This window comes from Saimiri boliviensis, chromosome 3 (genome assembly GCF_048565385.1).
Source record: "Saimiri boliviensis isolate mSaiBol1 chromosome 3, mSaiBol1.pri, whole genome shotgun sequence".
NCBI lineage: Eukaryota > Metazoa > Chordata > Mammalia > Primates > Cebidae > Saimiri > Saimiri boliviensis.
Genome location: NC_133451.1, coordinates 126,240,611 through 126,266,756, shown reverse-complemented (window position 1 = coordinate 126,266,756; position 26,146 = coordinate 126,240,611). Strand labels below are relative to the sequence as shown.

Genomic DNA, 26,146 nt, shown 5'->3' with positions numbered 1-26,146 from the left:
ATCAAAAATTGAGAAGAGCACTCAATGAATATTGAAAGAATGAATACATTTGTGAATGAGGAATTTGCAGTTATTTTAAATAGTTCTGCCTAAAAAGTTTTACAAAGGAAAGTTTTATCAAAGGGCACGTATGGGAAAGTAATTTTCAGGCGGAAGTAATAACAAGTACAGTCTCAAGAAGTTATGAAACAGCTTGGTATGTTCTGGAATGGTGAGAAGTTCAGTAGGAATGGAGTGAAGAATCTTTTATGGAGGAGCATGGGAAATAATGGTGGAGAAGCAGGTTGGGGCTAGTTTGTTTTCTGTGCTAAAGACTTGGGACCTAATTGTGAACTGGCGGAGCACTTTAAGCAGGGGAGAAGGACTTTACTATATTAGTGTTTCATGAAGACAAGCTCTGTAGCTTTGCTGAAAAAAGGGCTAGCAGGGAGAGCCTAAAGACCATCCTGATTATGAATGCTCATGAGGACTGAATTAAGCAGTTGACAATAGTTTTGAAGAAGATTGTAGAGCCACTTGGCCCTTTTCTGGAATGGATATGATGGAGACTGCCAGCTGTCCCCTAATGTATTCTTTCTTTTTTTCTCACAGAATAGTATTATGTTTACTACTCTCCCTGATGTAACACTGTGAATAAATTTGGGTCAGTGGAATGTGAGCAAAAGGATCTGCAGCTTCCCAGGTCCTGCTCTTATAAAAGGGACATGTGCCTTCAGATTTTTCTTTTCCTACTTCGTACTGGCGTGGGTGTAGACCTGGTATTAGGCTGTCTTGGACTAGACAGGAGGTATAGCCTGAGGATAGTAGACAAGGTGGAAGGAACCATGGATTCCTAGGGGCTTTGTAGAGCAGAACCTTCAGCTCCTAGCTTAACAGGAAAAGAACCAAACTTAATCTGGGTTATGCCATTATTTTGGTTTCTTATTACAGAAAGCCAAATCTGATCGCTAAATCATTATAGGTGAGGTAAGATACTGGATTGTGTAGGAATAAAAAAACAAAACAAAACAAAACAGATGTCTAATTTGGAGGACTGAATGAATTACGATCTGGTTAATTGGCATAAGACTTCAGTGGGAAAGTATTATGTTTTCCCTTTTGGATATACTGATTTTGAGATAGCTTCTATTATTTTCTGTATTCCTAATTTGTACAGGCCATAAACCCAACTTCGATTTTACAGTATTCATTGCCCACTTTGTTCCATGTGAAGCATCTACAATCAAACTCTTACTAATAACCTCTCTCCTCTTAATTTTCTTAACTGTAACAAACTTCTGGCTGTGAGTCTCTCACTATCTGTATTCCCTGTATCTTCTTTGAAGATAGAACATGTTGTGTAAGAACTGAGTTTATTGACTCCTTCTGTGCCTGCCTTTCTTCTGTCATTGCAGATCACCTCTGAATATATTATTTCTGTCATTACTATGGCAACAGATTATTAGAATTACTTAATAAGTCTGGCTTGTCTCCTAATTTTTCTTGTAGTGTTTTTGGCTAACTGTATTTGTTATATTACTGTTTTTGAAAATTTATTTGTAAAGATTTTTGCGACTGAAGGCACTCACATATCTGACTATATGTGTCATATGTTTTCATACACTTTAGCCTAAAGCACCAAAGGGAAAAAGTGCAGGACGGGAAAAAAAAGTCGTCCATCCGTATAGTAGAAAAGCAGCTCAAATTACGAGAGAGGCCCACAAACAAGACAAAAAGGAAAAGTAAGTATCTTTCTATCATGCATATTACTCGTTGGTAAAAAGCCCCTTTATACATTTATCTTTCAGACATCTATTCTTTGACAATATTCTCTCCCTTTCATAAATATTTGTTGAGAGTGTTCTGTATGCAGAGAGTAAAACTGAAAAAGGACTCTACTCTTTTAGAGCTTACCTAAAACAGGTTAGTAATTTAAGTAGCAGTTGGTTATAAGTGCAATGAAAAATGTAAAAAGGTTATGGGATGGGGAGTGAGGGAGGTGTTCTGTTTTACATGGGATAGTCATGGAAGCCCTCTCTGATGAAGTTATATTTGAACAGAGAATTGAAAAATGTGAAGCAGTGAACTATGCTGATATATATATATATATATATATATATATATATATATATATATATATGTGGCCTATAGGTTAAAGTGCCCATGAGACATGTAAGAGGAGATATGGAATGGATAGTTAGATTTGTTGAGTCTAGTGTTCAGAGGTTAGGTTAGGGGTGTGGACATCAGTTTGGGAGCAATCAGCATTTATATGGGATTCCAAGCTGTGAGACTGGATAAGATCAGTTCACCTACGGAATAACTGTTGATGGGGAAGAGAAGAGAGCCAAGGACTGAGTCCGGTAGCCCTCTACCATTTAGAGGTTGGGAAAAAGGACCATTCCGCAAGTGAGACTGAGAAGAAGGAGAAAGAAGGCTGTTTCAAAGATTCCTTAAAATGAAGATCAAATAAAAATCATCATGTTGACTATTTTAGAATAGTTTTGCCATTTTAATGAATGCTACATATATTTGCATCCTAGATGATGGAAACCAGTATATTTTTAAATGTTGATTTTTTTTTGCTTAAGCCTTATTTAGTAAAGGTTAGCTGTTTACTGTAGTTTGGCTAGAAGAAAATAATCAAGTGTTGTGATAGCAGCGTCCAATTTTCTTTCTTTTCTGGGGATTGGCTTTTTTTGTTTGTTTTTGTTTTTTTTTTTAACATAAAGATTTACTATAATGATAATTTTGCTTTAGAACAGTAATTTTCAATTTCAGCTATTTGTGTATCACTTTTATAATTTTTGCTTTTTTAACATGATTTATTACTATTATGATTTGTACTTTCCGCTATCATATATATCAGTATTTTGCAAACTTGTGTACATGACATACATCTGTAGAGCTTATTAAAACTGTTTGTTTTTCAACTGCTAGAATTTTCTTTTCTGAAGATTGGGGTTTCTGGCCTAAGGGTTTCCATTTCCAACAAGTCTCCAGGTAATGCTGGTGCTGTTGCTGCTGGTTCAGGGACCACACTTGAGAATTGCTGACCTATACTATTATTTATTTTCCTTAAATATCATTTTTTTTTTAAAGGAGATATTTTATCTCTCTTAAGTACATACTATTACCTTCTGTAGATGCTGTACCTGCTGTAGAGTCTGAGATAGAACTTTTGTATATGCTTGGTGAAAAGATCTGGCGATTAAGTACTTGGTTCACAATAATTGTGACAGCAAGCCTAGAATGTTTGTATGTTGTCAGGTATATTCAGCATGTTGTATATTGATTTATAGAATTAGCATTATAGAAAAATTATGGAAGAATAAAACAGAACAACATGTGAATCTCATATATATATATATATATATATATATATATATATATATATATATATATGTTGTCCTAAGACTTTTGTTTTAGTAACGCCGAGTAGAAAGGTATCCCTTAATTTTTCTGCTTGGACAATATTCTAAAAAGATTGGATTTTTTCCCTTTTAAAAATTTATTTTTAAAAAGTCATTATCTCAATAGGCATGGCCACAGAACCAAATATACAAAAATATGTTAGGTAATAGTACCTAACATATGAAATCATAGACTTAGGCCACCATAGATGTCAGTTTTTTTGAGTAGCAGCATCAGCAACCACGAATCATACTTAACTGTAAATGGGAGTGTGGTCACAAAAGGCATGTTGAAATGCTGTTGATTCCCCGCGCCATTTCAAAAGATGATTAGTGACAAGATACCCAGATGGTTGGGACAACTTTAAGCAAGGTCATAGAAAAGGTACCAATAGGACTTAACTTGAACTTGGATACCTGTGGCTTCTTAGAAATGAACAGCAGTCACCAGATGTTTTAGTAACTGTTACTGCATAGGAAGTTATACTACAGTTTATCAGCTTAAAAGAAGCACAGTTTCTGGATCAGGTAGGAATCCCAGTGACACTTAACTGGGTGTTTCTGACCCAGTGTCCTTCACAAGCCTGAAGCTAAGCTGTTGTCTGGGACTGCATTCATCTCAGAGTTTGCTAGGGAGAAGTTCTGCTTCCAAGCTTCCTTATATGGCTGTTGGCAGACCTCAGGTCATGGCTGGCTGTTGACTGGAGGCATCAATCTTTATGGCATGAGCCTCTTCCTAAGACTACTCAGAACATGACAGCTTGCTTTCTCCAGAGCAAAGGCTCTGAGACAGAGAGCAAGAGAGAATGAATAAGTCTTTGTAATCTAATTTTGTAATGACATCTGTCTCTACTGCACTATTGTATTTATTAGAAGTGTGCCACTAAGTACAACCATAGCAATGGAGGACAGGGACATAAATATTAAGAGGCAAGGATAATTGGGGACCATCTTAGGTCTTGCCACCTTTTAGTAGTATCTGCCTACCAAAGAAAATTGGTTGCCTAAATAACAGTGGTAACCAGGCTGACTGGAGTATGTAGTCTTAATATGTTTCCATGGAATCCAGGATTCTTTGTACTGCTTCCTAGGTTTTCTTTTTCAGAAGAAGGACAGATAGGAGGAAGGTGGGGAAGGGTACCTATTAGGGAGGGCACTGTGCCTTTTGATGAGTGGTAGATGCAAAAGTTTAGTGATATCTTCAGTTTACTTAAAAATTCAGTAGGAGACTAGGCGCGGTGGCTCATACCTGTAATGTCAGCACTTTGGGAGGCTGAGGCGGGTTGATCACATGAGGTTAGGAGTTCAAGACCAGCCTGGCCAACATGGTAAAATCTCATCTCTACTAAAAATGCGAACATTAGCTGGGTATGGTGGTGGGCACCTGTAATCCCAGCTACTTGGGAAGCTGAGGCAGGAGAATCTCTTGAACCCAGAAGGCGGAGATTGCAGTGAGCTGAGATCATGCCACTTCACTCCAGCCTGGGCAACAGAGTGAGACTGTCTCAAAAAGAAAAAAAAAATACTGTAGGAGTAGTTAATGCTAGAATAAAAGTTCAAACATATTCTTTATCTTTTTTGAAAAGCTCTGATGTAGACTATATAACAGAAACTAGGATGGTTTGAAGACTAGCACATTCTGAACAATGAACAATTTACAAGCAACAAGTGACTCTTTTATATGATGTGATTTTTGTTTTATGATTTCTCAGCATAGCGACATTTTGACATAGATAGCAAATGAAAATGACTCCAAGTGGAAAATTAACAAAGGAAACTAAGCAGGATGGGTAAGAATCACAGAAACAACTGCCTTTGAGAATTAATCTTATTGATACACTTCACTTAATTGATTCTCTTTAAAAATCGTGCTTACACATTGTCTATCTTAAGAATTAATCTCTCTGCTTTTCTTCATTCCACCAATACCACTGTAAGTTCAGGTTCCCATTGAGTCCATTTGGAATTACTGCGGCTTGACTTCTAAGTAGATTCTTCGATTCAGCCTTATTTAAAAGAAACAAATTCCTCTCAAGAGCCATTCTGCAACTTTTTATGAAGTGTTCTTTGTTTTTTAAAATCAACTTTGAGGTTTAATTGATATATAATGAAGTGAACACATTTTAAGTGTAGTTTTTGGGTTTTGACAATTGTATACATTGGTGTAGCCACCCTGATCAGTATGTAGTACAATTTCATCTTCCTAGAAAATTCCCTGTGCACCTTCCCAGTCAGTCCTCACCCTCTACCTCTTGTCTCAGGCAGCCACTAATTTGCTCTTTATTTTGGTAGGTGAGATTTTTTTCTAATGCTTACTATAAATGGAATCATACTGTATATGGTGTTTTGTGCCAGCATCTTTCACATAGCATAATGTTTGTGAGACTTATCCATGTCATTTTATGTATTAGTTGTTCTTTCCTTATGTTGGGAATATTATTCCATCCTCAGGCAATTTATTTATATCCATTCACTGGATATGCAACTTGCTTATCAATTCACTGTCTGTGTTCATTTGGGTATAATTTTAGTTTTCGGCTGTTATCAGGGATCTGCAATCTAAGGCATTAGCCACCTGTTATTATGAAAAGTTTTTATGGAAAACATCAATGCTGGTTTCTTTTGTGTTTTTTATGGCTGCATTCATGCTGCAGTGGCAGAGTTGAGTAATTGTGACAGGTACATGGCCCCCGAAGTCTAAAATGTGACCACTTGACCATTTAAGAAAATATTTGTCAACCTCTGCTATTAGGATTAAAGTTGTCATGAGCACTCACATACAGGTGTTTGTGTGGACATATGTTTCATTTTTCTTTTAGTTCCTGGAACTATGATTGTTGGGTAGATGTTTGAGTTTATAAGAAATTCAGTTTATAAGACTTTCTGGGTCAACATACGTAAGATGTTTGCTTAAGTTTATAAGAAATTGGGTTTATAAGAATTGCTGGATCATATATTTAAGTACATACAAAATTACCTTTTTCAAAGTGATAGTACCATTTTATATTTTCACCGCCAGCGTATGATAGTTCTATTTACTATATATCTTCTTGAACATGTTACAATGTCAGAGATTGTTTTTCCCTCTTTAATTTTAGCCAATCTAGTAGGTATGTAATTTTTAATTTTTCATTTCTTGATGACTAATGATGTTGGGCATCTTTTTATGTTCTTTTTGGTCATTTGTGTTTTCTTCTTGGAGAAACTTTCCAAATGTTTTGCCTTTTTGGTACTGGGTTGTTAATGTTATTAAGTAGTAAGGACTGTTTGTATATTCTAGATACAAGTCCTTTGTTATTTGTGCTATGAATATTTTCTCCTATAACTGGTATGGTGGCTCATCCTTGTAATCCCAGTGCTTTCGGAGGCCAGGGTTGGAAGATTGCTTGAGGCCAGGAGTTTGAGACAAGCCTAGGCAACATAGTGAGACTGTCTCTACAAAAATAAAAGTTAAAAAAAAAATTATCCAGGCATAGTGGACAATAGTCCTAGCAGGCAGGATGATTGCTTGAGCCCAGGAGTTGGAGGCTGCAGTGGGCAATGATAGCACCACTGCACTCCTGCCTGCGCTACAGAGTAAGGCCCTGTCTCTAATCATAATAATAACAAAAAGATTTCATTTTATTTATCCAGTTCCCTAGTTGTGTAAAACGGGAGGGTAAATCTGGTTTGCTTACTTTTTTTGTGGATAAAAGCTATGTATACTTCCTGCTTTATACAAAGCCATGTCCTTTGGCTAAGATTTTTCCTTTCCCATAAATTGTAGTCCCTATTTTTTTTTTTTAATCCTGAATAACTTCTCTGCGTGTTCAGGTCTCAGCTTAAAGTTTACTTCTCTGGAAAACCTTCCAAAATCCTAAAACATATAGTAGTTCCTTTTTAAATATGCTTTTGTGGCTCTGTATGCTTCTCTGTGTTTTTATTAACCTTAGATTTTAATGTTTGTTAAGACAGTGGATTTTTTTGTTCATTGCTGTATCCCTTGGGGCTGTCAGAAAATGAATTCTGGCAAAAACTTGGTATCCAGACGTCTCCTGAATGAATAAGTGTTTATAATATCAGTAAATAGGAGGCATGTATTACCTATACACTTTCTGAAAATAAATGAAATTTTTGTTTGTTATAATTCTTTCAAATTCATGGAAAGTAATCATTCTGTTTTGTTCTTTGTGAAGTTTAAAAGATGATAGTAGTGCATTTTGGTCTTGGCAGCAGCACTGAGTCTTCCAAAGGTTTGCATTACTCTTGTGCACACAAGTATTCTGCATATTACAAAACCTGTTGGAACGTTCAGAATTCAGTCAAGCTTTCAGTGTTTTTAAACTGTTTTGTTCGATAGGCTTCCTTTAGACATTGAGGAGCTTAAAAACAGTTTCTGATAAAATTTCGTTCTAGTTATTTAAAAGAGAAGCATGGTATTTAGCGTTTCTGTTAACAAAATTAATTTCAAATTTGTAAAAGAATGATCATTCATTTAATTAGAGTTCTTTAGCCAGTTTATCTTTTGGTTGTTATTGTCAGAGTTTAAAACTTGCTTTGGAAATTTTCTGACACATATCTATATATTCTTTTCCTTCAAAGACTGAAGAATGAAAAGGCCTTGCGTCTCAACCTTACTGGTAAGTGGGTTTACTTGTTTGAAATTCTGGCTAGGGTATAGGGAATTTCTGCCCTATACCTATTTTTTCTTTTTACTTTTTTAGTGAAATCCTATTTTTATCAAAGTAAATTTGATCAGACTTGACCTAAACAAAGCAAATCAATCATTAAACTTTTGGAATAGTGTTAATGATTTCTAGCTAAGTTTTCCAGAAAGTGTTAGTTTATATTTATCTATCTACCTACCTGTCTACACATATATACATATCCATCTATTCATCTATCTGAAGTTTAACTCTGCCTCCCTAACCATGCGAATTATGAAGGATTATGGCCTAGCTAGAAACAATAATTCATATTTAGTTAATGGTGTGGACATACACATCTTCAGTTTGTATCTCAGTATCATGTTGCTTTTTTTGGTCAGAGTTATTGCTAGTAATTTTTTATTGACAAGTCTGAGATTTAAATACTGTTAGGCTCTTTTATTAAAATGAAAGGTATTTGAACCCTCATCTATAATGCCTCCTCAGGTAATATAATAGTATTTTTAAATGGGGTGTCAGTATACTGGGCAGGGTGATTTTTTTTTTTTAATCTGTAATCTTGAGAACTCTTAACTGCAAGTGACCCCAATGGTCAGGTTTTCTCATGAGGATGAATTTTGTTGGCTCTCTGTTAATATATCGCAATTACTCTACACAGTACCTGTCAGCTCTTGTATGCTTAATTTATTTGCTAACTTTGGGGCCCTGGACAAGTTATTTAACCTCTCTCATCTACAAATGGGGGTAATAATAGTACTAATTCTCATGGAATTATAAAACTATTTACATAGTGCCTGCAGCTTATTAAATACTCAGCAAATATCATTCTCATCATTAATGGAGTTTTCATTTTATTATTTTTGACAAGCTATCCTTTGTTTGTAAATACTTAGAAATTCATGCCCAATTAAAGGATTATTTTTCTTTTTTGTGTCCATACTGGATAAGAAATATACACAGAAGAGCATCCCTCCCACTCCTCTCTCTTCTCTAAATTAAAATTTGACGACAGTTTAATTTGTGACAGACTGGTTTAATTAGCTGTGAGCCCACACAAGGCTTTATGTTTTACATTGACATAAATTTTGGTTCTGTTTTAAGCACGTTAATGTTGAGAATTATAATGAATATTTCCTTGCTTAAATGATGACTTGTGTGGTAAACTGTCTTGGTACTTGTTTATAGGTGAAAAACTGCAATGGTTTCAAAATCATCTTCATCCCCAAAAAAAGGGATATTCGAAGAAAGATGCTTGTGAACTAATCGAAAGGTAAACACTGGGCATATTATGAGCAAAGGGTCAGAAACGGGAATTCTCCAGCGGGATTCTTTAAAACACAGACATCTGTTCTGGATTTGTAGAAGAGCAAATGGGCTTGGTTATGAGGAAGACTTTGGATTCATTTCCTGGCTTAGTCACAACAGGAGGCTTATAACCTATTTGGGTCTCAGAGTGGTAGTTAGACCACTTTCTTGGGATCACGACAGGCTTCCTGGAGAAGTGTCATCTAAACTGGGAGCTGAAAGGTAGGGGTTAGCAGATCAAGGCAAGGTAGTTTGAAGAACCCCTAGCCAGAAAGAATAATATTTAAAATGGCCAGAAGTGAGAATGAAGATAACATATTTAATGATCTGCCAGACATTTAATATGACTAAAATAAGTTCAAGGAGGGAAGTATGACAGGTACAATAAATGGTAACTAGCTCACTAAACGTCAGATGTTAGTCTAAAAGTTTGGACCTTATCCAAGGACATTAGAGGCCATAGGAGGCTTTTACAGCAAGCACCTGAAAAGATCATACTTAACATTAGAAAGGACACAGTGAGAATGAAGAAAACAGACTGAGAGCTTCATGACTCTGGCCAAGAAACCGTTGAAAGGTTGATATAACAATCCAGGCAAGAAATGATGGTGGCCTTTGCGTGGCTTATAGCATGATGAAAGAGAATTGAAAGATTCCAAAGATATTAAGAGGGTAGAAGTCTCAGTGTTTAGTGAAAACTTAGGTGTAGAATAACAGGGAGAGAGAGCAGTCAATGAGGCCATCAGATTCCTTGTCTGGACAGCTATTTCCTGAGTTAGGAAACCCAGGAGATAGAAGGAGTTTGTTGGGGGTAGGTGAGTTATCCAGGGAATGGGAAAGAGGTTTGAGGACCTGAGGAATCCAGAGGAGCATAAACATTTAAAGGATACATAAAGGCTGGATACTAAGTTTTCCATTAAGTAATAAATGCCAAATCCATAGACTTTGTAACACAAATCATATTCTTATTTTTCAGGTACTTAAACCGATTCAGCAGTGAGCTGGAGCAGATTGAGTTACATAACAGTATCAAGGACAGGCAGGGGAGGCGGCACTGTTCCCGGGAGACTGTCATCAAGCAGACGATGGAGCGGGAGCGGCAGCAGTACGAAGGATATGGCCTTGGTGTGCTCAGTGATGTTTTATTTTCCGTTTATATTACAGAGCAGTGTCAATTTGTGATTGATTTCAAAGGTTTTATTTTATATATTGTTTATTTCATTTGATTTTCTTCCTTTGATATCCTTTTCTTTGTGAGGATTTAGAATAATTTGGGATTCTTTTTTCCCTCTACAACAAAACTCTCAGTTTTGTGCGAGTGACGTCATATCTTTTCACTGTGGTAGTAATACTGATTACTCTCATATTCATCTTGTCAACCCTAACTTGTCCCTAGAACTCCAGATTTGCAGTATCGCACTTGGGTTTCTCAAACTCTCTATTTGCATGTCTTTTGGGCATCTCAGACTTGACATGTCATAAAACAAAGGTCAGCTTTTCTCCTAAACCTTGCCCCTCCCGTAGGTTTCTTGCTCCAGTCAGTGGCATCACCACTTGCCCAGTTGCTCAGATCAGAAGCTCTAGAGTCACTTTCACAGTCTACATGCAACCTGTCAGCAGAGTGTTTAGAATCGGGTGACTTTGACAACTACTACTACCACTTCCCACCTCCCTAGTTCAAGCCACTGTTGTCTCACCACTATCGTGGTAATAGCCTCCCAGTTGCTCTCTGTGCCTCCCCTCTTTCTCACTAAAGTCTATTTAACATGTAGCAGCCAGATTAGTTGGTATATTTATCAGAGCACATCCAAAGTAAACCATTTGCTGGTGATACAGCTAGGACTAAAATTCGGATCTGCTATGCTGCAGTGCTTTTCCCAGAATCAGGGGATGGGTCTGGTGAACAGACCCTGATGAGTTTACAGGTGTCAGTTTTCTTGTGGGGAGGTTGTCACAAAATTCCGTTTTGATAAGATTTTGAGAAGACTAGATATGACCATCTCCTCTCCCCTCCTCATGTGGTGTAAATATTTCTAATTCAGTAAGATTCATTTAAATTTTTTTTGTGTGTTTCTTTATACCTCTTAACACCTAGCTTCTCATACTGTTATTCTCCGAAACTATTGTAAAAAGTCAACATAGTCCGGGCATGGTGGCTCATGCATGTAATCCCAGCACTTTGGGAGGCCAAGGCAGGCAGATTACCTGAGGCCGGGAGTTCGGGGCCAGCCTGACCAACATGGATAAACTTCGTTTCTACTGAAAATGCAAAATTAGCTGGGCGTGGTATAATCCCATCTACTTGGGAGGCTAAGGGAGGAGAATTACTTGAACCCAGGAGGCAGAGGTTGCAGTGAGCGGAGATAGCACCATTGCACTCCAGCCTGGGCAACAAGAGTGAAACTCCATCTCAAAAAAAAAAAAAAAGTCAGTATCTAGTTGTAACAAACATGCTTATTTTATCTTCTTTATTACTTGATACTAAATGTCATTTAACATTGTATTGAATTGACAAGATTTTTTGCAACAATCTTCCAATTTTTTTGTTCATGCCTCTTGTATTTCACCAATTTAAGTGTGATCATGCATATTGGTTTATGATGAACTTTTGAAACAAGCTAAGAAACTATCATATACCTGTTTTTAATTAAAAATGGATATAAGTTTTATTGGACTTCTTTAAGCAGACTTTTTTTAATTTAAAAAAGTCTTTTTATCACATTTAGAAAAATGTGATTTTTTAAAAACATTAATTTTTGCATTCCTGAGATAAATTCTACCCTGTGAAGATAGATTATTACATGTTTGAAAACATTGTACTTTTCACCAAGAAAAAATATATAACCTGGCATGTTATTTTAGCGGATTCATAGTTATACTTTGCCAGGTACCTTTTATTGTTAAAAAGGAAAGGGTTTATTTTGTTAACAACTTTGTTTTATTTCATGGAGTCTATGCTAGAATTGATCATTTAATAGCATTTTTCTTAAGTCATACTTTTCATGTTAATTGTAGCAATAATTTGAAATTTTGTTTTCTTTTGGTTATTTTTGCTAAAATTATTTGTTGTATAAAAATAACAAAAGGGGAAACTATAAAATTGTGTCATTTAGAAAACTCTGCCTAATGGAGATAAATTATTCTCTTTTCCAGAGATTCCAGACATTCTAAATGCAAGTAATCTGAAAACATTTAGGTGAGTCTGTCTTGTATTGTTGCCTTGATGCTGTGTACAAAGTACATGACAAGTGAACTTTCTTCCCCTTTGAGTCTAGATGGTGGAACTAAAAGAAAATCAGGAGTTTCTTTTAACCTTTTCTTTTTTATCAGACCAAGTAAGAATTTTCTGAAGTTGCGCTTATAAATACTTGATATACACTGACAGGATAATGACCTGGTGTGCTTGTTGTTTTTCAAAATGGTTTAAGATACATTATTATTATAGTACCTCAAAGTATGTGATCTCACTGTTCTTCCCTTAGTTCTTTTTTTAAAAAAAGAAATAAGAGCAACAGACGTGAGGGCTCAGTCACATCCCTAGGCTTTCTGTAGCAGCCTCTTTCGCAGAGGAGATGGTTATAGGAATGATTCCAGGGAACAGGTTAAGTCATCCAGACTCGCTTTGTCCAGTGGTTTCTAGTTGTACTCTTTTATAAACTGGGAAACTACTGAGTAGGATTTAAATTTTTTAGTGTTTTTTTTTTTCCTCATTTTTCAACTTTTATTTTAAATTCAGAGGTACATGTGCAGGTTTGTTAGGAAGGTATATTGTGTAATGTTAAGGATTGGAGTAAGAATGGATCCATTACTCAGGTAGTGAGCATAGCACCCAGTGGGTGGTTTTTCTTACCTCTTACCCCTCTTCCTCTCCTGTCATGTATTTCCCAGTGTCTGTTGTTCCCATTTTTATGACTTTATGTACCTAATGTTTAGCTCCTATTTCAAAGTGAGACATGTAGTATTTGCTTTTGTGTTTCTGTGTTACTTAGTTCACTTAGGATAATCTATAAAACTCCTAGAAGAAAACCTACGGAATACCCTTGTTGATACCAGCCTTAGCAAAGAATTTATGGCTAAGCCTTCAAGCAATTGCAATAAAAACAAAGATGGACAAATGGGACCTAGTTTCTGCAGAGCAGGAGAAACTGTCAAGGGAATAATCAGACAACCTATAGAATGGGAGAAATATTCTCAAACTGTTTGCATTCGACAAAGGCCTAATATCCAGAATCTATAAGAAACAAATGAATCAGCAAGTAGTGTTTTAGTTTTTAAACACAGGTTCTGTTTTATTAAGCATTTCAGCCTTAACTAGACCATGTTGATGGCTCTTATATTTAATGTTAATTGAAATTAAATTTAAATCCAGTCATCTTCTGTACTTTTGAATTCATTGAAACTAAATTAGCTTTAATAGAATTCATCTATCATGTTTAAGATGCAGTTTGCTTTTGAGTTTTTGTATAGCATGTATTTATAATTTAAATTTATGGGGCTTAAGATTCTTTTTGTACCTTTTTATTTTGCCTACAGTCAAATATATAAATATGCTCTTTATTTCTAAAACAATCTATCTTCTATTTCCTCCAAACGAAGCCAGAAACAAGAAAAGCGATGATATAGTCTTCTGGTTAGAGTTCAGTTCCCAGAACAATATCCATATTACTTCTAAAGTAATTAATTATCACATAAAATACTGAGGTTGAAAAACTTGAGTATTTTCCATTGTAAGAATAACAGTTGTTTGATTTCTGAAACTTAACTGGGATATACTTTTGTGTGTGAAAAGGAAAACCTCTTCTGACTGTATTTTGGAGATTTGTCAGGTATGATAACAATTCTACTTTTGATTGCGATTTCTTGATCTGGGTAGCCTGAGAGAAGGAGATACTCAGGTTAGGGAGGATGAAAGAATAGAACAGCTTTCTTGTAATTTATGCTTAATATTTTCAGTGCTTTTGAAGTTTTGAATTTGTAGGATCGTCTTTGAGTTTCAAAAATTTTCTGTCTCCTGTTTTTTCACTTCAACACTCTGTACTCTTTTTTTTTTTTTTCCTTTTTGTCTAGGGAATGGGACTTTGATCTGAAGAAATTGCCAAACATTAAAATGAGAAAAATTTGCGCTAGTGATGCAGTTCCGAAGAAGTGTAAGAGGAAAACTGTGATAACTGTAGACCAAAATTTAGGAGAATTGGAACTAAATGATGAAAATTTGGGAGAATTGAAACTAAATGATGAATCAAGTGACTCAGATGAGGAAATGATTGCAGTGGCCTAATTGTCTGCACTTGAATTGAAAATAAATAACTTGAGAGTTTCAAATTATATTCATTGATTATGGTACATAATTGTCAATATACAAGAATTTGATGTTGGCATTCTCTTATATGATGAGAGTTTCATTTGCAGTTTCAAAAATGGTGTTATATTTATTTTAAAATGAATATTGCTTTTCATTTATATTAAGTTGCTAAAATAGACATGATCTGCAAAAAGTTGTTTAATCTTTTTCATCTTAATTTCGGGCTGGGAAGAAGTAATATAACTCCCAGCCCGAATATTTTGGACAAAAATGTTTTGTGTGTGTGTGTGTGTGTGTGTGTGTGTGTGTGTGTGTGTATTTATGATTACTTAATTTCACATTTTGTGATATGGACAGTAACCTTTTTCCTCGCTTTTGGCTCATAGTTAAGTCTTAAAATGGTTGGAAAAACCGAGTTATAAATTACATGAAAGAGAATAAGAATTGCTTTATGTGAACTGACGCTTAAATGCCCCTACCGTTAGATGAGTAACTTGTGAAAAATGACGGATTGTCCTCTGTCTTAAATATTTGTTTCTAGTTTCCCCTGTGTTTTCAAAGCAAAGATTATAAGTAATAATCTACACTGCTGGGAAACTAGGTTAGATAAGTATTTATTTAATGAATGAATTTACCATTTAGGACCATAATAATTATGTCACTCCTAGTTGGATCAAAGTAGCCTCAGAGATAACTCGTCTTTAGAGTGATGCTTAAGATGTCCTTAATCCTTACCTGTTAAACATGTTCACATGCGGTAATAACTTGTGCTCCCTTCTTCTAGACCGCTTTTAAGTCAGTGGCATATTTTTGTAAGACAACGTTTATAGTTCATGGCCATGAAACAAAGTTAAGGTAACTTATTTTTGTAAACTAGGGGCTAGCAAACTGTTTCTGTGTAAAAGGCCAGAAAGTAAATATTTAATATATTAGGCAATATAGGCCAAATGTAGTTTCTCTTGTATATTCATGTACATGCGTGTGTTTGCCACCCTTTTAAAAATAGAACAACCGCCTAGGCACGGTGGCTTATGCCTGTAATCCCAACACTTTGGGAGGCCGAGGTGGGTGGATCACGAGGTCAGGAGTTTGAGACCAGCCTGGCCAACATGGTGAAACCCCATCTCTACTAAAAATGCAAAAATTTGCCTGGTGTGTTGGCAGGCGCCTGTAATCCCAGCTACTTGGGAGGCTGAAGCAGGAGAATTTCTTGAACCCAGGAATCAGAGGCTGCAGTGAGCTGAGACTGTGCCACCATTGTGCCACTAACCTCCAGCTTGGGTAACGGAGTGAGATGCTGTCTCAAAAAATAAAATAAAACAATAATATAAAAACCATTCTTAGTTAATGGCCATATAAAATAGGTTGGGGGATTGATTTGCTTGTCATAATTGGCCGATCCCTTGTGTAAACGAATGAGCTGAACTTCCATGGACATAAGTTAATGATACATTCCCAAGTTCAGAGCAGCTAACACACATCTGTGGTCTTTTTCCCCAATATCCTAGGTGCTTCCTTGATGTAGTTACTGACGGAAGTGTCCCTTCAGGACCTTGCTTACCTCAGGTAGAAGCTTTTTCTATTCTTATTTTCCATGTGCTTCAGGAGCAGGAGATTAGGTAGGTGTCCTCTTTGCTCTACTGCCACTTCAGAATAATAATAAAGACCCCCTTGGGTCTTTGAAGTCCTACTCTTGCCTCCTTTCCTTATCTTCCCTCCCAGAAGAACCTTCTGCCCATTCATAGAATACTTTAGCTCATGGCCTAGTTTTCTTCCTCCCTGTAGCAATCATTTTAGTAATTTCTTGTGGATAACAAATAGTGGCTAGCAAATACAACAACACCATGTTTTAAGTTTTCCAGTCTTTTTCTCTATCCCACAAGTGGCCTCTCAGTGGTCACTCCTGAATCCTTATCAGCACCTCCACTCTGTAGACCTGATTTTGAATATTCCACTCTCCATTCACTGTCGCCCCTCTTCATTGCTGAAGTTCTGCACTTTGACCTCACTCTCATTATGCATCATCTGTCTTGCTCTGCTCAGCTTAAAGTTCATTTTTGCCTCCTTGCATATACTCTCAATTCCTTTGCCCCGACTCTCTTCCTCTTTCAGAACCCAAACCTAGTAATAGCTGTGTTTCCTTCATGCCTGTTTTCAAGCAGCCCAACATCGCTGAAGAATTATTGAACAGACCATTTTCATACTGATGTTTGCAAATCTCAAGTGGATTCTCAGTACTGCTCAGTGATGTTTACTCTGTTCTCCTACTAAGTTCGTTTTCTAACTTTGAGATAATTATTTTACTACTTTTTAATTTTCTTTTTATCTAGCTTGACTTGAACTACGCTTCTCAATATCCAGCCCTTGGTTTTTTATACAACTTTGAGAAAATACAAATTACCATTTTCTTTTGCTTTAATGGATGTATCATTTTCTTTCAAAGGCAAATACTCCTACTTGTGTTGTTTCCCACTCCTCATTTTCTCAGAAACCTTGATTTTTCTAAGTTTTTCGCCGAATTTTTCAAGCCAGAAATCTGCCTATAAAGTCATTGTTGATTTTTCACTTTATCTGTTCTGTGCTTTCCCCCAGTATGATTTAATTCGCGAGTATTTCTGATTCCACTTCAAAAATGAAAGTCAAATCGGCCCACGTCAGGCAGTCTCTACGTTACCAAAGCCACCACGTCTTGCCTGTCCTATGTGCAGTAGCTCCTTAACTGGCTTTCTTGCCATTGTTCTTACTCTTGCCAGCACGCTGATGGCCTGGTGTATGGCCGCTTAATCCACAGCTGGTCAGGGTTTTGCCGCACGTGACCTGACTGAACCTTGGAAGACTGTTCTGTAATCTAACTGGAACATGGGAATATGGAGGATACCGTTTGCCTCTTGATCTTTTGGGAAGGAGATAGTGAGACAGTTTGTCATCACCTGGGTTCTTATGAACTCTGAGACTCCACCTCGAGTCACTTGTAGCATAGAGCTGCAGCCTGTAAAACTAACAACTTGAGATTGGTGCAAAAGTAATTGCAATTCCTGTCATTTTTATTTTTTATTTTTATTATTATACTTTAAGTTCTGGGGTACATGTGCAGATCTTGCAGGATTGTTACATAGGTACACACATGCCATAGCTGTTTGCCGCATCCATCTCCCCATCATCTACATTAGGTATTTCTCCTAATGTTATCCCTCCTCAACCTGTCCCCTAGTATCCCTCCCATAGCTCCCTCTCCCCGCAACAGGCCCCAGTGTGTGATGTTCCCCTCCCTGTGTCCTTGTGTTCTCATTGTTCAACACCCACTTAAGAGTGAGAACATGTGGTGTTTGGTTTTCTGTTCTTCTGTCAGTGAAATGATGGTTTCCAGCTTCATCCATGTCCCTGCAAAGGACATGAACGTATCCTTTTTTATGGCTGCATAGTATTTCATGGTGTACATGTGCCACATTTTCTTGATCCAGTCTATCATTGATGGGCATTTGGGTTGGTTCCAGGTCTTTGCTGTCGTAAACAGTGCCTCAGTGAACATACATGTGCGTTTATAATAGAATGATTTGTAATCCTTTGGGTATATAGCCAGTAATGGGATTGCTGGGTCTAATGGTATTTGTTTCCTTGAGGAATTGTCACACTGTCTTCCACAGTGGTTGAACTAATTTACACTCCCGCCAACACTGTAAAAGCGTTCCTATTTCTCCACACTGTCTCCAGCATCTATCGTCTCTGTATTCTTTAGTGATCACCATTCTAACTGGTGTGAGATGGTATCTCAATGTGATATATGGTTTTGATTTGCATTTCTCTAATGACCAGCGATGATGAGCATTTTTTCGTATGTTTGTTGGCTGCATAAATGTCTTCTTTTGAAAAGTGTCTGTTCATATCCTTTGCCCACTTTTGGATGGGGTTGTTTTTTTCTTGTAAATTTGTTTCCTGTCATTTTTTTAAAAGTGTTTTAATGGCAAAAACTGCAGTTACTTTTGTATGAATCTAATATAATACTTAGCTGTAACATGGACTCAGCCTCTCAGCAGCAGAGTGCCCTTCCCCTTAGGTAGTATTATCGTGTCATCTGGTCCCTTTTCTGTTTGTGTCTTTCTGTAGGGCAAGACATTATGGGAAGGTTGCACCTTTGCCTTTTACTGTCTCTGTAAGTACAGTTGACCCTCCATATCTAAGGGTTCCACATCCTTGGATCCAACCAACCACAGATGACACATATTCTGGAAAAAAAAATTATGTATTGAACATGCAGACATTTTTCTTGTCATTATTCTTTAAAAAATATATTATCATGACTATTTACATAGTATTAGGTACTATAAGATACCCAGAAATGATTTTAAGTATACAGGAGGATATATATAGCTTATATGCAAATACTACACCATTTTTATATCAAGGACTGAGCGTCCATGAATTTTGGTATACGAAGGAGGTCTTGGGACCAGTCCTCCACGCATACTGAGGGACAACTGTAATAAACAGTCTTACTAGGGCTTATTTCTCTGCTGGCCGAATCTCTCAGCCTTCCTTGACATTTCGCATTCAAAACTTTGGTACTTAACCATTCCCTCAGCCTGCGTTGCCATTCCCCTGAGCTTTTTGCAAGGCCAACAATAACTGAGCATTCTCTCTTCTTTTAGGTCTGAGCTTAAAAGTGTCCTCTTTATGTAAAGCATCTCTACCCTGACACCCTTGCTTCTCTTGGTAATCTCTATCATAGCACCCAGTTTAGGATCATTGCACACATAATGACAGTGATTAATGATCTAGGAGTGTTTGCTATAAATTCTGGTGATGAGGGAGGGTGATAAGTTCAGGTTTCCAGTTTGGTCAGAAGAATTAGCAGCCTGGTAGAAAGCCCTGTAGGTCCTTAGAAGCTGGACATTTGGAATGGGCTTTGTTTTTTGCTATCACCAAACCTCTTAGATTCCAGTATCTTGCTTTTAATGTTTATTATCCATGCAATTTTCTGAATCCACTATTATCTCTGAATAGAAAAATGCTGTTATCGTCTTATTTTTCTATATCCAAGCCTTATTCTTGAGAAAATCCTTCTTTAGATTATGTTGTGATTTCTCTTAAATGTTTTTTTAAGGCAGGTTTGAAAGTCCACATAGTTTATTTCCATTGGTTTCCCTCTGTTAGCGTATTTATTCCTTTGTACAATGTCATTAGTCAGTCAATGTAGGTTTGCTTTAAAATATGTTCAGAACCGTCGAGAGATCGAGACCGTCCTGGTCAACATGGTGAAACCCCGTCTCTACGAAAAATACAAAACATTAGCTGGGCATGGTGGCTCGTGCCTGTAGTCCCAGCTACTCAGGAGGCTGAGGTAGGAGAATTGCCTGAACCCAGGAGGCGGAGGTTGCGGTGAGCCGAGATCGCGCCATTGCACTCCAGCCTGGGTAACAAGAGCGAAACTCCGTCTCAAAAAAAAAAAAAAATATGTTCAGAACCTTGTAAAATCTTAAATGAAAATTTTATGTCTGTTTGGACGTTGCAAATACAAATATCAGTATGTTAGGCAAAAAGTATAGAAACCACAACCAAGGTTTGCGTCACTTGTTTAATATACAAAGTCTTTCACAGATAATTATTTTTCTTAATTTGCTTTAGTACACTTGATTCACAAAACAGTAAATTGTTAATGCAAGAGAATTATGTAAAACCAAAATAGTACAAATGCCTAATTTCAAAAACTGCACACAGTTAAAATAATTTTTCCTTCTTTGTTTTAATGCAATATCCAGTTTCAAAATGGGCTTTCTTTAGATTGGAGGACACACTGCAGCCCAAAATAACAGTAATTCCTGTCAACTGTGTTGATATGTAAAATAGCACCATTGGGCTGACTCAGGAAAGAAAAAAGGTTTTCATCTTTCTTAATTAAAGTATTATATAACAGTTGTAATAATGATACTAATAACTTGTAAGAGCTCTACTCTGTTTCAGAATATTCACTTTCAAGGCAAGGAAGGGTAAACTTATGGGGCAGATGGAAGAATCTTCCCACCTGATCCCCAGCACCCTTATAATTTCCCTTAATGGTGTCATTGCTCTAATGAGCTAATTTTCCTGTCAAAGAATAGATGTTTTAAAGGGTACCCAAGGACTTTTTGTAAAACAAGATAAAATATAACTGAGATCGTCTCTCTGGGACTGGAATCACGTGCAGAAGCAGCGCAGAGTGAGATTTAATGCTGGGGTGTTTTGAAAAACTCCTTCAGTCTATACCTATTTTCCTTCAGTTTACACATTTCTGTATCTCAGGTTGTTGAACTCACTTTAGATTTTTTCGTTTTTATTTTGTTTTCATACTTAGGCTTAATTGCTTTTTGGGCTTCACTTTTTTAAGAAAAATTGCAATCTCTTTCTTTTACAATTTAATCTTTACTCCTGTACAATAGATAGTTCCTTAAAAAATTAACAATGTCAATGCCTGTGGTTTATGATATTGATAACACTGATGATTCATGATTATAAAAAGCCAAGGGTTTTAAGAGAACTGTTAAGTTCATTCTTCAATTTTAGTCCTTTATTTCAATTCCGTTTTATTTCTTCCATGAACAGGTAAACATGTCTCAGATCTGGCATTCTGTCAAACAGTTTTTCTTTTTGAAGGGTACAGCCAGCCTATAAGAAAGCACTGCTGCAAAGCTCATTGTTTTATTGTTTTAAAGCGCAAATATTCCGTTGCCACACAGAATGTAAAAAGAAAATAATTAACATTAGTTTTTAGATGCAGGTAGTTATTTCAGATGTTTGAACCATAAACAACCATTGCTGAAAAGCTTCTGAAAAACTTGAAATTCAGAACTTCAGGTTTCAAAACGTCAGAAGAATCGCGGAATAAAGTGTTGACTTTTAACCTGCCAGGAAGCTATATTATTTTCTCATTTCAACAATGTCAAAGCCCATAAAAGTTAATTTCAGGAATTTAGGTATAGTTTTAAAATCTCATGTCCTCTTTTACTTTCGGTACAATAATACTTTTATCTTTGCTTTTCATTCTAGAAATGTTTTCTTAGTGTTAGATGTATTTCTTAATAAAGGAGGCTTTATTTTAGCCAATCGTCTTCCACTGTGAAATCAGCCCTGCAACCTGTCTTGTTTAGGTTTGTACAGAATTTAGGCAAAATTTTCCATATTAAGGTAAAAAATTATTTTACTTTCAGAGCAAACAGAGAAACCAACATTTCTTTGTTTGCTGGTGTCTAGATGTTTGTTCCCAGGAATGTTTGTAAACAGCATGTTGCCATTACTAACCCACAGGGAAAATAGATTAGTAAAAAGCTTAGGAAAATTGCATTAAGGTTAATCCCTTCGTTGTGATGCCATGATTAAATCACCCACAGCTTTGTTATTCATAAATGTATTTATCTTAAATATTTAAAATGGCAATTTTAGAGGAATTTAATATACAGTTTAAGGTCCACATATATATTTTTAAAACATTACTTGTATTCTTTTTATAAATTTATACATAATTTTTGGTGCAGTTTAGTTACCTCAACTTTGTTTTCCCTATGTTTATAACAAGTTTTAAGAAAGATGAGTTTTAAACCTTTTGTTTCCTGACCGAATGCCTTAACATTTTCCTGCATATATACATGAATACACACACGCCACACACACACACAAAATTGACATTGTTTACCTTTTCTTTATTTCTAAGAATCAAGACTATTTGGACTCAGTGTCGGCCACTACTAATATTCATACCGTCTTTCTCTTCTTTTTAATTTTTTTTTTCTTTTTCCTATGATCTGTGAAGAACAAAGCACACTGATAATTACAAAGTGCATCCATGTGATACCCAGATTTGTGCAATGCGACACTCATGCTTTGGTTCTTATGGCCATCATTGCCTTTTCATGTTAATAAATAATGACAGCTAACAAAAATAAGTCACCTTTTTAAATGTAGGACGTCTTTCTTTGACAGGCTGCTATATCTATAATCATGAATCTAGCTCACTGCAATATCATTCACACATCCGTTTTACATGAATATGCAAAGAACACAATAATCAACTGTCAAACCTAAACAATTAATTACTTATCACAGAATCTGTTGAATATTTTTACTTTCTAACTGGGCAAGGGAAATCCTGTCAGCTTTTAAAAGTAAGGTCTAGATTCTTAGTCATAACAACTACTCATCTGTCAAGTTGACACCTCATATGGATAAAATAAACCTTACACATTTGATTTAATAACAAAACTAGGTAGTTTTATTCCCCTATCGTAAGTACTTCATAGTAGCAAACAAATTAATTTCACAACTTTGCTATAGGCGGATCGTTTTATCTTTCTATACAGTTGGTGTTTTTTACCCTTGAGAGATGTGAACTTCATCTGACTTTAAAATGAGGACACTTAATTTAGTGCTTTTAAAAATTACAACATTTGTGAGACTTTGAAATAAAAGATTGAATTAAACTGCTGTTTTGAAATATTCAGCTGTTAAATAAAGCAGAAGCTTAGTTTCTCCCTTTAGGGCTGTGCTATCCAATATAGTTAATTCAAGTTGAAGTGTGCTTTTAAAGTACAAACTGGATTTTGAAAACTTGGTTCAAAAAACCGATGTACACTATCTCAATAATTTTTTACATTGATGACATGTTGAAATAACACGTATGGTGTTAAATTTTTAAAAATCAAAATTCATTTTACCATTTATTTTTACTTTTTAAAATGGGGCTACTAGGAAATTAAAAATTTACATACCTATGTGGCCTGCATTTGTGGCTGTTGTGTTTCTATTGGACAGCACTGTATTAGATGAACCAGATAAAAATATAAGACCTGATAACTGATTTCTGTGGGTATTTAACAGAGATAATGACATCTGAACATTTTCTGAAAATCTTTTGTTCATGATTTAAACAGAATTCCAACTATCAATATCTTCAAATGTACACTGCATTGATTTTAAAGACATGCATTTGTCAAAATAATCAGACTCCACTATTACCATAAAAATCTGTTAGCTGTCAAAGCATTTCAAAATATGCATCCTCCAAGTTCTCTTTCAGTGTGACCTCAGGATAATGCAGACAATTTCAGGCTTAAAACCAAATATGTTTGTTATTTCCAGATGAGATAGATAGTTGACATTGCAAGGCCCTAGAAGTAATACACATTGCAATTCAAGTCTGTATTCTTGAACTTTCCCCCTGTTACTGTGAAGAGTATCATGGGTCCATTTAATCTTTTATTACTGCCTAAAAGCATTCATTGCTCCAGTAGTTCTTAATTGTCTTAGAAATCATTCTCTAGCAAACTTAACATGTCCGCATCACACTTTAGGCTATACTTCATGGGATCCTGATCATTTGGTGTGTTTTTTGTCTTTCCTCTTTGAACAAAGTCAGGAAAAATGTGTCAGTAGGAGAAAGGAGGAGCTGAAGGGAGTAAATAATTCAAGATCACTTCTGTCATTTGTAGTGGCTGAGGGCTAGAAAGATATTCTTCTGTGAAGAAACTTCCAACTGGTTCCATCAAACTGATACAACTTCAGGGGGGCCACCCTCTGCAGATGGCAGTGAATTTGTACCTGTTTGTGATACAGGCACTACCACAGCATCCTTGATGTCTGTGTTTACGTTGCATGAGAAGTTCTTCTCCAGTTTTTTGGCAGTGTCTGGGCAATTTTGTACAAAGATCACACGGTTGTAGGCCTTCAGCCTGCGCCACAACTGAACGTAGACTTTACACTGTACGTACATGAAGACAAGACCTCCTGTGAAGCCAATGGCTACCACAACCAGTTTTGTCCAAAATGGCCATTCAAGGACACCTTCGAAATATAAAAAAGAGAGAATGTTATCACCAAGTTGTCCTCAGTGGATCTGGGCATTTTTTTTTCTATGCCCCTTCAAAGGCCCATGCCTGCCTGCTAGATTATGTTAACAAGGAATATATTGTTAATGACTAGAAAGAATTACAACCTGAATTGACTTAATAATTCCTTTTGAGTATCCTACATGTACTATCAAAATTGTATATAAGGAAATGTTACCACCTGCCACTGTGATGATCTGTTTCTCCTAGCATGAAGTATCTATTATAATTATGAGATACTATGTTAGATTTTGGACATTTGGACACGTATGTCTAAACCTGTAAGGAAGGACAGTGAACCTAGTGGAAGAATCATAGTTTCAAAGCCTTTTAAGAAGAAGAGGTATGAGTACATGTATGGGTTTGTATGTATTGATCTTCCCACCCTCCTTCCTTTAAAAATGTAAAAGGAAGTGGAAGAAGGGAGAAGGGGAAGAGTGAAGGGAAGGGGAGGACAAAAGCTGCCACATCAGTCAGAGAGAATCCCTGAGTACAAATGTGCACAAGATTTAGGATTTTAGCCGTTTGTTTCGTAGATCATGTTTTGTCATTGAGAACCATCACTCTTTTATAGACACCTATATTTTTTCTTAGTTTCCATCACCGTTACTAGGAGAGCCTTTCTTTGCTAAATGAGCAGTTTTAAAAATTATTTCACAGGCGTTTCAGTAACTACAACGGTGAGTATTTAGGCCACACATCATTATAAATGTTAAACACATGAGGGTCAAGAGTTCACTTCTTGCCCACATTAGGATAGTGTAGGGGACATAATAGCCGTCTTCCGTAAGTGAAAATTTGTGACGTAGAAACATATAGCCCAGTATGGCACCATACGGTGCACCAGGTAGGGATGGTAGAAACGTGTGAAAACCACGATAACTGAGAGTCCTTATGATTTGACTTTGGGTTATTTACTTATAGCAGTGAATAGAGTTATAAGAAATATCCTGTCTATATTTTGTAGTAGTGATACTTGCTTTATGCTTCATGTCCTGTTTCCATCATGATGAAGCACCTTGTAACCCTAAGGTTACGCTGTCAATTTCTGGTCCCAAAATAATGAATCATCGAGTATTTCTTATATCCCCAGATCCCCAACAAAGACGTTTTGTTCTTGACTTTTATTTAGCTCATGTTGCAAAATCTTTCTGGATATGCTAATCATGTGATAAGATTTTGGTATTTTTTTTTATTTTTTGAGACTGAGTCTCACACTGCCGCTCAGGCTGGAGTGCAGTGGCGCAGTCTTGGCTCACTGCAGCAACAACCCCTGCTTCCCAAGTTCAAGTGATTCTCCTCTCTCAGCCTCCTGAGTAGCTGGGATTACAGGGGTGCACTACCACACCCAGCTAATTTGTTGTGTCTTTAGTAGAGACGGGGTTTCACCATTTGGGTAGACTGGTCTCAAACTCCTGACTTCGTGATCAACCCGCCTTGACCTCCCAGAGTGCTGAGTTTACAGGTGTGAGCCACCATACTTGGCCAAGATTTTTTCTCCATGAACAAATGAATGCAAACTTAGTAATTGTGGTAATCTCTTTATGTTTTTCCCTAAATACCTGTTATATTTTTCACTTGCTTATCCAGTTTTTCTGAAGTCTGACTCCCTTGAACCTTTGCAAGTAAACTTTTTTTTCTTTTAAAAAT

The 26,146-nt window shown here is 36.4% G+C and overlaps 2 protein-coding genes across 12 annotated transcripts in view; one reads left to right on the top strand and one right to left on the bottom strand.

The window, feature by feature from the left end:
• The window catches only part of TMA16 (translation machinery associated 16 homolog), a 41,209-nt gene extending 15,064 nt beyond the window's left edge, over positions 1-26,145 (top strand). For both annotated transcript variants that reach the window (XM_010330571.2, XM_074396777.1), the window contains exons 2-7: positions 1,609-1,721; positions 7,974-8,011; positions 9,224-9,308; positions 10,320-10,468; positions 12,497-12,539; positions 14,411-26,145. In XM_010330571.2, the coding sequence (XP_010328873.1) occupies positions 1,609-1,721; positions 7,974-8,011; positions 9,224-9,308; positions 10,320-10,468; positions 12,497-12,539; positions 14,411-14,621 (639 nt within the window). In that variant the 3' untranslated portion in view covers positions 14,622-26,145. The remainder of the gene's footprint in view (positions 1-1,608; positions 1,722-7,973; positions 8,012-9,223; positions 9,309-10,319; positions 10,469-12,496; positions 12,540-14,410) is intronic.
• Positions 21,169-26,146, bottom strand: part of MARCHF1 (membrane associated ring-CH-type finger 1) — a 906,067-nt gene continuing 901,089 nt past the window's right edge. For all 10 annotated transcript variants that reach the window (XM_074396769.1, XM_074396771.1, XM_074396767.1 and 7 more), the window contains one exon: positions 21,169-24,452. In XM_074396769.1, coding sequence (XP_074252870.1) covers positions 24,154-24,452 — 299 coding nt within the window. In that variant the 3' untranslated portion in view covers positions 21,169-24,153. The remainder of the gene's footprint in view (positions 24,453-26,146) is intronic.